The 13,816-nt window shown below is 35.3% G+C and overlaps 1 protein-coding gene across 2 annotated transcripts in view; it reads right to left on the bottom strand.

The window, feature by feature from the left end:
• Positions 1-13,816, bottom strand: part of CDH7 (cadherin 7) — a 142,468-nt gene that overhangs the window by 30,777 nt on the left and 97,875 nt on the right. For both annotated transcript variants that reach the window (XM_054538056.2, XM_024236001.3), the window contains exons 8-9: positions 1,301-1,437; positions 205-326 (exon numbers count right to left, since the gene is read on the bottom strand). In XM_054538056.2, coding sequence (XP_054394031.1) covers positions 205-326; positions 1,301-1,437 — 259 coding nt within the window. The remainder of the gene's footprint in view (positions 1-204; positions 327-1,300; positions 1,438-13,816) is intronic.

Below are 13,816 nucleotides of genomic sequence, written 5' to 3'. Positions count from 1 at the left end.
TCCTGAGGAATTTTCATCACCCCAATTAAACTGGAATTTGAAGGTTCCTTTAATATTAGTTCATGCTATACATCAAAGTGTTAGTTTTGCTGAAACAAGCTGATTATATTTTATCTTAAAGCTGGAAGAATTTCAAAGGCAACTGCTGCTGGATATTTTTTAAGAAACCACAAATTAGAAGCAAAGTGTTCTGAAGACTCTTACCTGCCCCGGCTGGGCATTTTCACAGACGGTGGTCTCATAGTCCATGGCAAATTCAGGGGCGTTATCATTGATGTCAAGTATAGTGATGGCCACATAGCCTCTTCCTACTTGAGATGGATTCTCTAATAAATAAGACAGTGTCTTATCATTTACTCTTTGCCCCTCTAAAGCACAATTCTAATAATAAAATGACGAAGCTGAGAATGAAATCTAGAATCATAATGCTGTATTACTTAAAAGGAGCTATAGAAAATATGAAAATATGATCCAAATACAAACACACACACATTCACATGTGTGTACTTGTATGTGTGTGTATATATATACACATACGTATATGTATATACGTATGTGTATGTATACATACATATGTATACCCAAATATATACATACACATGATTATATGTGTGTGTATTCGGATATACATGCATATATACATATATATAAATGTATATTTATGGTCTACATGTGTACTTGTAGTTTTTTAGTCCCTGACAAGAAAATTCTTGAAAGAAGAATAAATGGTAAACCATGAATTTCAATATTCTTTGATGTTAGAGCTCATATTTGCATGACTATACATTCGTATTATCAACACATTATAAATGCATACATATTAAAATACACAATATATCATATACGTGTATGCATGCAAATATGCATTCCTTTTTCAATAGTTTTTATTTTATTTTATTTATTATTTTATCTTTTATGAGGGACTAAACTTAGTTCAATATCAGAATATTCAAATCCAGATGTCTTGGTTATAGATCAATTTACTAATTATTATAAGCTATTTCACTAACTCCATAACAGCATAAACATAATATATGAATTGTGATCAGAAAACAAGAAATTCTGTGAAGGTAATATAGGCCCATTGTTTTTTAGTCCTTGGTTTTCATAAATTTTGTAAATATTAGCATATAGAGAGTGAAGATAAGTATATTTCACAGCTTAGAAATTTGGTATTCTCAAGTTTTTGTACAATTCAAATAAGGAACTACTTTAATTAAGTTGAATTTACAACCTCATGACAATCAATTCTCCACTCACTGTCCTCCATCTTAATTTAGTTTTAAGCCTCACAACTTACGGCTCTCCATTGCAAGGACTGTGATATTATGAATAGCATTTGTCTCTCGATCCAAAGACTTGGCAGTTGTGATGACCCCACTGTTGGCATCAATATTGAAGTATCTCTCCAAGTCTGTGTTTCTGTCAATTGAGTACCTAATTGAACATTGAAGAAAAGAAAAGCCTTCAACATGTACGTTTGATTATAATTTGCTGAAACTATTTCATTATTTGTGTAGCTCATTACTAAATCCTACTGACTCTCTGATGTGTCATATTAATCACATAAATGCATGCCTTGTTTAAAACTCTCCCCACATATTAGATGGTTTATAACCTGTGTCTCATTAATATGTTTGCTTTCTGTCAGACAGTACTAAATGAATACCACAGTAATCTTCACAATGGCTTTGAATATGTCATTAGAACTTCAAGTTCACTATTATTACTATTATTATTTACTTATTTTTTATACAGGGTCTTGCTGTCACCCAGGCTGGGGTGGAGTGGATCACTGTAATCTCAAACTCCTGGGTTTAAGGGATTCTCACACCTCAGCCTCCTGAGTAGCTAGGACTAGAGGCATGCACCACCATATTTGGCTATTTTGTTATTATTATTATTATTATTATTATTGTAGATGCAGGGTCTTGCTATATTCCTCAGGCTGGTCTTGAATTCCTGGGCTCAAGTGACCCTTCTGTCTCAGACTCCTAATATGCTAGGATTATAGGCTGGCTAATATTCATTACTATTCTGGCTAATGAATAGTCACTGGCTAAATTCATTACTATTATTATTATGACGACTCCTGTAAACCATTTACAATATATTTGGTAACCCTGGTCACGATTATGGACCCTTCTAAAATGAAACATGTAAACATCTTGCCTATTTGCATATACTTAGCACCAACCTGTTATTAACCTTCTTTCTTTTTTTTCTTTTTTTTAAATCTTACTCAGTGGTCTTGACCAGGATTCTAAAGACATGTTTCAAACTGGAACCCCTGAGATTGCATGGCTATTTTTGCATGTAAAAGCCTTTTCTTGAAGTATCTGTAATCCAAATATTTTTTCAGCAGTGAAAAATTACTGCTCCACTTGTATTTTTAGTCCAGGCTATTATTTGTTTTATACACAAAATTTACCCTCCCCTCATGATGATCATCTTCAGGTTCCCCTCACAGTCTTTCTGGTTGGGTGAGATGGCTCTCATTTAAAAACAAACAATTAAACAAATGAACGAAAGAACAAACAGAAAAAAAACACACACCCACTTTAGGCATGATGATTAGCAACTGCTTCAACTACGCTCATGATCCATTAAACATAATGGCCTTTCATGTTCTTCATCTTCTTGATTCTTGATTTGCTCCTTTACTCCAGGTGTCATGGATTCTTATGAACATACCCTTGACTTGTCAGCTCTAATATATGCATTACTGTTGGAAACTCTACTTCAAGCATATTCTCTGTCCACCACCTCCCACTCCAGCAATTTTTCATCCTAATAGGGACCTACAGTTTATTGATGCTAGCAACATTTTCTTAAAATCAATTTGCCTTTATTTCCTCACATCTCTTACCGATTTATGTACTATGAGCCCTCGTCATTATTACTCCTGTGTATATGGATATTACATTGTAATACATCAAATTTAGTGACATCAAACCATAATAATAATATATCTTATTTTGTTTGTGTCAGGAATTTGAAAGTGTGTTTGCAGGGCAGTTTTAGCTCTTAATCTCACAGGAGGTTGTAGTCAAACGTTGGCTGGGTCTACAGTCATTTGATGATTTGACTGGGATTGGAGGATCCAGTTTTGAAGTGTCTTATTCACACTGATGGCATGTGCATGGCATGGATGGCGAGTTGGTGCTGCCAAATGGACTCCTCTCCACAACACTGCCTGAGTGTCTTATGGCGGGAGAGCCAGCTTCCCCCATTTTTTTTTTTTTCAATTGATCTGACAGTGTGTTTTTTCTTCTTTAATTTCTTAATATGATGAATTATACTGATGAACTTTTGAATATTAAACCAATCTTATGCTTCTGGGATAAACCCACTTTATCATGGTGAATTATTCTTTTATATATTGCTTGACTGAGTTATCTAAATGTTCTGTGGAAAATATTTGCATGAAAGTCTTGATCAAAGTTTTCTTTTCTTGTACTATGTCTACCTGGTTTTGGTAGTAAGAATAAGGCTGTGCTTGTAAAAAAGTTGGGATGCATTCCCTCTTCCCGTATTTCCTGAACAATACAGTGTAGACTTGGTAATTCTTTAAGCGTTTGGTAAAAATTTGTCAGTGAAGCTATCTGGGCTTGGATATTTCCATTTTCAGAAAGTTTTTAACTAAAATTATAATTTTATAGTTATGGGATTATTTCGGTTATCTATTTCATATTGAGTGAGTTTTGAGAGTTTACACTTTTTGAAAAATTGATCTGTTTATTCTAAATTGCCAAATTTCATTGAAATTATAAAACTTATGTCAGTATATTTGTTTATAGTATTTTCTTATTCTGCTTTTTATATTTGCAGGGTCTGCAACATCTCCTCTTTTGTTCTTAATATTTATCATTTTTTCTGCTTTTTTTCCCCTTTGTCAATGTTGGTAGAGGTTTATCAATATTTAGGTCTGTTCAAAAAAACAAGCTTTTAATTTTATTGATTTCTGTATAATTTGTTTTGAAATGTATTGATTTATGTTCTTATCTTTACTGTTTTATTTCTTCACCTTGCTTTGGATTTATTCCACTAATGTTTTTCTAATTATTACTCCAGGACACGGGACAGTAGAGAGAAAATAATGGTAAACTCATCACAGGTTTGGAGATACTCTGTAGTACTCTTCTTCACTAAACTACCTGCTAATATTTACTTTTCAGAGGCCTGATGGCTCCACTCTATCCAGGTTTCATAGCTGCATTTACTGTGAGATACAGGGTGGAATATGCTTACTTAGAACAGGGTTATGTGTGTATCTATGTGTGTGTGTGTATATATATATATATGTGTATATATATATATACACATGTACACATATACTACATACATACGTATATGTATGAACCAATATACATATATAAAATACACTTCTATATAAGTCATATCTAATGGCAATAGGAAAACTGATATTAATGTTTGATAAGAGGATTATAACTTAGTGAGATTATAACCCATACATTCATGAATCAATTAAGCCAATATTAAAACCTGAATTGCTCTCTTTGTCAAATCTCTAAGTTAATAACTGAGATAATGTTTGAATATTCATGAAAAAATAAATGTCTAGATTCTTAAAAGCAAAAAGGCCTTGAACTTGACAGACATCGGTCTAAATGAATTCATGTAATTCCCCACAGGGCTAAAATCAATGACAAAAACACTTGCTTCTATTAGCAATAGTCCCAAAGATCCTAGCATTAGAATAAAAAAAAAATTAAAGTTGAGAATTTATTTAATATGTTAAATGTCTCCAACCAGTATTTGCCTCATAATTTAGGGATCTAGTTATAAGCTAGGCCTCTATCTGTTTTGAAAAAACACGGGCAACAAAAGTTTCTATCATTCAAATATTTACCATTTCTAAATTATACACTCTGCAGCTTCCCCTTATAGATATATTTATTTATTTATTTGGACAAAGTCTACTCTGTAGCCCAGGCTGGAGTACAGTGGTGCAACCATGGCTCACTACAGCCTTGACCTCTCAGGCTCAAGTGATCCTCCCATCTCAGCCTCCCAAGGAGCAAGGTCTACACACATGGGCCACTGTGCCAAGCTAATTTTTGTATGTTTTGTAGAGACACAGTCTCACTATTGCTGCCAGGGCTGGTCCCAAACTCCTGGGCTCAAGCAATTCTCCTGCCTCAGCCTCTCAAAGTGTTAGGATTACAGGCTTGAACCACACACCATGCCTGGCCCCCCTTCTAAATTGTGTGTATTTGTTAATAACTATAATCCCCACTTAGATCTCACTAAATAGCATATATATATATATATATATATATATATAGTGCATATATATATATAGTGCATATATATAGTGCATATATATATATATATACATGGTAATTTATGATGTTATCATTTCCTTATGTCTTCCATTTATTCATTTATGCATTCAGCAATTATTCTTGAGCACCAAGTGACATACTATTTCAGGAAATACATTACATAAACAGTTTTTTAAATTGCAACTAAAATAATAAATATTGAGGAAGAAACTAAGAAGTTGTTATGAAGGACGTCAGGGCATGTTTGCAGAAAGGTATTGACTTGAGATGAGATGGGATGCTTTGGCAAAGACAAGGATTAGACTGAATATCCAGAACAGTCCTGGTGGTTTTTACATTTCTTAATGGCAAGGACTTGGGGTCGCCTAGTATTAGAGGGGTTTCCTGTTTTCTACCAGCCCCTCTGGACATGCAAAAAAACTTAAGTTGTTGTATAAAGCATTGGCTAATGTATAAAGTTACTTGAGAAAAAAAATCCTTAGGTAAGAAAAATAAAGAAAATACAGATACTTTTCAGAATGAGAAGTGTAATATATCTCTGCCTTAGTAATGTGGGATGGCTGATTGAGCCAAGAGAAGAAAGGCCCTAAAAGAAGTCTGAAGGGACACACTATTTGATGTTGTGGATTGACTGGCCTAGGGACTGAGAAATGCAGTTGCCTGAGTTAATTGGAGGCTGAACTAGAAGTGTGAGGATAGGTGATTTCCTAGTCATGAACCACCACTAACTACAGTGCAACTTCTGACGCCATTAGTGGTGTGTGGACTTACAACAATCTCTCTAGCTTCTGCAAATTACAGCCTAAAATACTTGGCTTCCTTTAGTGTATGTTAGAGTGGACAATTAGAGAGATCACTTCCATATTTTTGCAGCAACAGCAGTTAAGCTTCTGCCCCATCCACTTATTATGCTGACAGCTCTGTATCTCAATATCCAGCCTAAAACTAGTTCCTGAAATTTTTGAACACTGCTTTATAGATGCCTTTGCCTCATTAATTCAATCTCAATATATCTATGAGCAAATTCATCAACCTTTTCCCCAAATTACCCTACCTTCTGAACTTTTCTCTTTGCAGGATATAATATTTAAAATATATTTTACCTTTTTTCCCTAATTCTCAAACAAATATGTAAGATCATATGTGGCAGAAACTTCCATTTGCATGCCTAATAATTATATTTCTCTTACTTCTTGTTAAGAGAACCATGCTTTTATTAGACGCAGCCATATGTCCCTCTGAAAAACTATATTTGCTAGCCTCCCTTGTAGATGTGATGTCTTTATATCTAAGTTTTGGAAAATGAGGTACAAAATACATTTTTAGCCTGCAGCCTAATTGAAAAACTCCTTAAAGCATGAGCGATAGCTGTTAATTTACCTGGTATTTGATTTCTGCCCTTCCCCTTTCTCTCACCTGGGGCATAAACACAATAGAAGAGATCCAGAAGCCATATTGTAAATAAGCGGTGACGAGTGCTTAAAAAACAAAGCGAAGGCTCTTGATGGCATTATACTGCCAAGGTGTCAGTCCTCGAGAGCATAGCTCCAGACTTCTCATTAGTATGTCATTAGTGGTAAGCTTTGCTGCTACTAGCCAAGCACAATTTCTAACTAACGCAAGCATATATTATTATTGAGGTTATTTCGATACTGGACTCTAAAATTTCACAGCTGGGGGGTTGGATCCAAGATTTAGAATCATGACTATTTGAGCCAGTTTTCCAGCATACTATGTTGCATATAAATTAATTGTAGTTTCAGCCACCTACATCTCTATAATTCAGCTTCTATTTGTTTTTTTCACCCCCCTGCTTTCCTATCTAAACTCATAACCAGTCAAACTGATGTATTAATTGGTGAACAAATATACCACACACATCTCCAATTCTGTGCCTTTTCTCATGTTGGTCATTCTGTATTCCTGTTTTTCCTCCTTTCCAATTATTTTAGTCCTGCTATTCCTTGAAGACAAACTAGTAGCATTAAAGCAGTATGCCTTTCCAATTACATCAGAAGTCATGCTTTTTTAAGAAAACCTGCAGGGTGTGTGATCCGTGGATCCTACCAAATGCTCCTTGTGCTACACCACCAGGAACCATAGACTGAGGATTAAAAGACAGTATTTCTGGCCATGACCCTGTCACTAACCTACTGTTCTAATTGGGGCTTTTCATCTGTGCTTTTCTGTTTCTTCATTTGTTCAATGAGAAAGTTTTACAAGATGAATTCTCATTTTCAGATCTAACACTGGATTTTTTAAAATGAGTTTTCAGTAAGATCTCTTCTACAGCTACATAACAAGAGGGTTTCTGCAAAAGACCATATCTCATACATCTGTGTGTCTTCAGTGTTCTGAACATCTGTTACAAAATGAATTCCTTAATGAATACCGGTGATTATCACTGCAGCTATTTGATGAGCTAAAGAGATCAATTAAAATGTTCTTCTTTATATTCACAGGTAGCATTCTTATCACCAGCTATTAATTTGCATATCAGTGTTCACAAACAGAAAGTGCAGGTGAGTGAGCTAGATTAACACAAGCGTATCATCAGTACTCCCAAAGTGGCAAAAGATAATGTAATACAAAAACATGGGAAAATTTAGTCAATTGAAATAGATGAATAATTTGAATAGAAATTTTAATCTACTATAAAGTTTGTCAATATGTGTGTGTGCATTTGTGTGTGTATGTGTATTGCTGTAAGGATCGTACAGGTTTGATACAGACCTCACTAAAATCCTGGAACCATATTTGCTAACTGTGTGGCCAGGGACATATTTACTTCTAATATAGGAATAATAATGCTTGCCTCTTAGGAATTTAATGATAAGTAAACTTCAAAATAAACTACTGAGGCCGGGCACTGTGGCTCACGCCTGTAACCACAGCATTTTGGGAGGCCGAGGTGGGTGGATTGCTTGAGTTCAGGAGTTAAGAGACCAGCCTAGGCAACATGGCAAAGCCCGTCTCTACAAAAAATTAGCTGGGCGTGGTGGTATCTGCCTGTAGTCCTAGTTGCTGGGGAGGCTGAAATGGGAGGATCACCTGAGCCCAGAAGGCGGAAGTTGCAGTGAGTCATGATTGTGCCATTGCACTCCAGCCTGGGCGACAGACTGAGGACCTGTCTCAAAAAAAAAAAAAAAAAAAAGAATAAAAATGAACTATTGATTTCTGAGCTTAATGATAGCAGACACCTTGCTTGTATCCTCATCCCTCTTCTGATTATGTCAACACAATTTTCCTTTAGGGTTTTAAACTTTTTCAAATCTCATATGCAATCTTGATGGCACTCAAGATGTCCAGAATGTTTTGGAGAAGAGACGGCCACATATATCAAGATATGAAAAAAATAATAATAATAAAAAACACCTCTGCAGGAAATGTGAATCTTAGACAGCTGCAAGAAAAGAGTTGCAGCTGATTCATCACAGTTGCCACATTCTGAAGAGCCTGCTACCCTCGCTACACGTATTTACAGAGGAACCCTACTCCTCTCTTTTCTGAAGATTGGCCACTCAGTCTTTTCCTTTCTTTCTTTGAGCTATACCTGATTATTTCAATAAACTTCTTTTTTAAAAAATGAACTGTGGCCAATTACTGTTGATTATAATTAAAGAATGTTAAGAGGACAGTACATGATAAAAAGTAATATTCTCTAACGTTTTAACCCCATGAATAATTCTCTATGATTTATACCAAGAACATTGAATTTTTGTATTCCTTTATTAATGTGACTTTTCAATAAGTATTTAATTTTATATATATATATATATACACATACATAGTGTGGCAGGGTCTCACTCCGTCACTGAGGCTGGAGTGCAGTGGCGTGATCTCAGCTCACTGCACCCTCCACCTCCTGGGTTCAAGAGATTCTTCAGCCTCAGCCTCCCGAGTAGCTGGGATTACAGGCATGCACCACCACACATGGCTAATTTTTGTATTTTTGGTAACGATGGGGCTTCACCACATGGGCCAGGCTGGTCTCGAATTCCTGGCCTAAAATGATCCACCCACCTCGACCTCCCAAAATGCTGGGATTACAGACGTGAGCCACTGTGCTGAGCCCTCAGTAAGTATTTTAGATATGAAACATACTGTAAGAAACAAATCAGAACAAATGTAATTTTCAGTGAATTTATTTTACCTGGAGTCTTCCAAAAAGGTAACTAAGAAAGTCTTTGCTGACAGCAGAGCTTTGTAATTCTAGAGCAATAGAAGAAAACATCAAAAAATGGGCCGGGGGTGGTGGCTCATACCTGTAATCCCAGTACTTTGGGAGGCTGAGGCAGGTGGATCACCTGAGGTCAGGAGTTCGAGGCAAGCCTGGCCAACATGGTGAGACCTCGTCTCTACTAACAATACAAAAATTAGACAGGCATGGTGGCGGATACCTGTAATGCCAGCTGCCCGGGAGGCAGAGGCAGAAGAATTGCTTGAACCTGGGAGGTAGAAGTTGCAGTGAGCCGAGATCATACCACTGCACTCCAGCCACGCAATAAGAATGAAACTCTGTCTCAAAAAAAAAAAGAAAAAATGGCTCAAATAAATTAGGCATTTCCTACAAAATTTAACTCTACAAAAATTATCTCTGGATAGTAAGTACACTACTCTAATGAAAACACGCTGTTTTCACCATACATGAACATATACTTTCTTTTTTTTCATTTTTAGTGGTAATTATGCTAAAATGAGCAGCATTTTGAAATAGAGTACAGCTTATAGTCTTCTCGGAGATTTAATATCTGCTACTTTTTAAGTTAATCAGTTTTACTGCTAGTATTATTTTTCTGTATGTTATGTTACTGGTTTGCTAATTTTCTTACAATAAAATAGATATTCACAAATAATTTAGATTTCATATGTGCACATATATGAATGAATACAAGCTACTGAAAAAGTACACATTATTCAAAGACCCCAAATATGTTCACACTAGTCACATCACATAAAGTAATTTCCAATAAAATATTATCACTTTTTATGTGAGGATATACAATACTAGGAATGCTGAAAAAGCCCACAGGTAAATATTATCCAAGTATCCTTTAACATAAATATAAACACATTTCTATATTTAGATTATTAGAAATGCTTAAAATGATGCCTATTACTTTTTGTTTTCCTGTCTTCATATCTGATCTTATTTGTAATAATATCATGTTCTATTTCATTGGCCATTTTTAGCATAGGAACTTTAGGCTTGCTGTGATGCCTACAGAAATGAATTTGCTGATTTCATGATTTAGTACTAGGCTTTTAGGATATAACCAAATAAAACATAAATGTACTTTGCACAATGTTTCTTGGCTTGTCCAAATCTTGCCATCCCTTGAAGCCCCACTTACACTACCACTCCTTCAAATGAAATCTCACAGCCAGTGAACTTGGAGTGCTGATTATTTATCTTACAATTTGCCATATTACAGTGCTGGCATATTTTCCCCCATATTGTTTAACTTTTGTGAGATCTTATTACTTCATCCAGATTGTAAGTTCCTTGAGGTCACAGGAAATGTTTTATTTATCTTTGTTTTCTCATTAGCATTTTCCCCAGTGCTTGCATAACACAGGTTTTTAATGAATGCCTGTTCAGTTATTGATCAGTCTGCCAATGCTGACATGAGAAATGAGTCAAATCCTCTAGACTCCAGGCTGTTCTTACAGCTTTTACCATCTTGGATGAGAAACACAGAAGTGAAGTTTCTATCATTCAGAAACGTGACCAGAATCAGCAGACCACAATCTGTCCTTCCAAGTTCAATAGATAAACCCCGATATTGAGTACTTAGGGCCAAAATTTACATGATATGATAAACAGCTACTTATCAAATAACAAGCCAGAAACGTGCTTGCCCTCAATTACCCATTTTTCTTTAAATAAAAAAAAATTTTCCCTCTAAGTAATCTCAAGTATCAACAAACTTCCACCCTTGGCTTTGACTGCAATTTTAGTTTACGTATGGTTTTATTTCCACATACCACCCCCTGCCACAAAAGGACAGTACACTGTACATGAAATGGTGGTCTAGATAAGCTATTTGGATGTTGGGTGAAGTATAAAAAAGACCTAACATTCACAATCGTGTTATGTTCTGGCCAGTTACTGGGGTTTGGGTTTTTTAAATCTTTCCATCTATGACGACTACACTTGTAAATGTCAAGAATGACCAGGTTCCAATAGTCATGTAGGTGCCCCAGTCTTTCTCTAAGGAAAAAGCAGATTCATAGAGAAGAGTCATGCATAGCCTTTGGTTGGTACTTTAGTAAAGTAGGTAGAAATTTTAAAATGCTGTGCAAGGCAGGGATCATGTAGGAAGACAGTATCAACTTTGCCTTGCTGGGGGCAACTAAATGTATATTTTTCTAGAATTCTAATTTATTGCCTCATATATCAGAAAATACTACAAACATAAATGACATATGCTAGATTTCAGTATTATACAACACAGAATGTCAATAAATTCAAAACTAATCATCCCATTGGCCACACTGCTTTACAAGTCAAACCCTACTGGTCTAATTTTAAACAATTACAACAAAACAAATAATGCTTTTCCATTCCTTAAAGAACTACAATATTGCTAAAGGTGTAAAGCACAAAGCTCACAATTGTTAAGACTCCTCATGTCCCATCTCAATCTGGAGACTCACATTTCCTAGTACCTCAGAAGACTGCTATTTATCCATCCATTAACATATGTTTTATTATGTTAAACATATGAGACAGGATTTACATTTTGATAGTTATTGGAGTGCCTAATGCAAATACATGTTTATATTCATCAAAAAGCCATACAATATGTTATATCTATTGGAATATGCGTGAGTACAACACAACTTGCAATACAGATTGCCAATATGGTTGCATATAAAATGCTATGTCTCTTTTACTGAATTCATTAATCTCAGAATTAAAATGGCATGGAAACACAATAACCTATAATAATAGCAATATATAATGATAATACGTGGTAATATTCAAGTCATGATTCACAGTTTAAAAGTTTCATTTACTTTCTCGCTCTTATTCAATCATCAGAAAAGCTTGGGATAAAGCATCAGTTACTTTTCCTTTTTCCTGGCTAATACAAAAACACAGGAGACAAGGTGACATCTCCTAGGCCATTCCACAAACAGCAGTGCTGGGAAGGGAACCAGTCTTCCAGAGAAAGCATGAGAGTAATGCATATGCCACAAATTATAAAATTAGGAGACTGGCCTCTTAAAGGATATTATATAAATGAATAGAGGAAGAGAAGTATGTGAGAGACAAATGCAGAAAAAAAAAGGTATAAATAATTGTGCTGACCTTATGAAAATCGTGTGAAAACTTTCAAGTATGTAAGTACTAAGCATGACTCAAGAAATTAATTCTACAAATGCAAAAGAAATATTTATATACACAAAATAAAATTTTAATTCACTGGGGACAAAGTTTATCTATTCCTCTATTTGTGAGATAATGATGTAAGCTACTACTAACCTGAACTTTCAGGTCACCGTCATTACTTTTAAGGAAATGAAAGTGGGGTAAAAAATATGGTGCTGGGTAGGTACTCTTTCACTGATAAAGACCACAGAGATTTTTACTTCCAAAATCAGAAGTTCAGCCTTTGACCTCTGTGCTTCAGAGAACAGAACTGGAGCTCACTTCATCTCTCTCTAGTCACTACTTGCTCTTTCTCAAGTCATCTCCCATTTGGGCCCACTCTTCCTTCTTCTTCCTCAAATTATTATATAATAATATTGACATTTTTTCAACGAAAATATTATAAAAAGTGAAATATTTTCTACGAAAGTCTTCAACAGAATGGCAACAAGGGAGTGGGTAATAGAAGAATTTTGAACAGGATAAAAATATCAATGCAATCAATGAAAATATTCTTAAATCCTTTCATTTTACTTATTCGCTTATTTATTTTAGAGACAGGAGTCTCACTATGTTTTCCAGGCTGGAGTGCAGTGGTTATTTACAAGTGCAATTGTAGCTCACTGCAGTCTAGAACTCCTGGTCTCAAGTGATCCTCCTGTTTCAGCCTCCCAAGCTGCTAGAACTACAGGCATTTGTCACCCCACCTGGCTCCATCATTCATTTTAGTAGTAAATTATGATATATATTAATGTCTTTCGGTCATTCTCCATATCTCCAACTTTATGAAAGCATGTCTCTCTTTCTTTCCATTAAATTAAATGATTCAAGCAAAAACCAAATTGTCCTAAGTAGCTAATCTATGCCAGTAATTGTACTGTGGTTGATTGTTCATGAGGGCAAGAGATTTAAGGTTTCACTAAGAGATGGAATGCTATAACAAAACTCAAACTCATGTTTGCCCAGATGAATATAACTTGGTATGTGGGGCTGAACTGCAGTCAGAAAGTTTTCTTGACCATGAAGGCAGGGCAATTACAGAGAACAGGGGAAGGCTTATTCTATCTGCTATATTTGTGATTCATAAATATTCTTGTGCACAGATTATATTCTCAGAAATGGTCTATTA

Source organism: Pongo abelii, chromosome 17 (assembly GCF_028885655.2).
Source record: "Pongo abelii isolate AG06213 chromosome 17, NHGRI_mPonAbe1-v2.0_pri, whole genome shotgun sequence".
NCBI lineage: Eukaryota > Metazoa > Chordata > Mammalia > Primates > Hominidae > Pongo > Pongo abelii.
The sequence above is the reverse complement of the archived record's forward strand: the minus strand, read 5'-3'. Positions and strand labels throughout refer to the sequence as shown.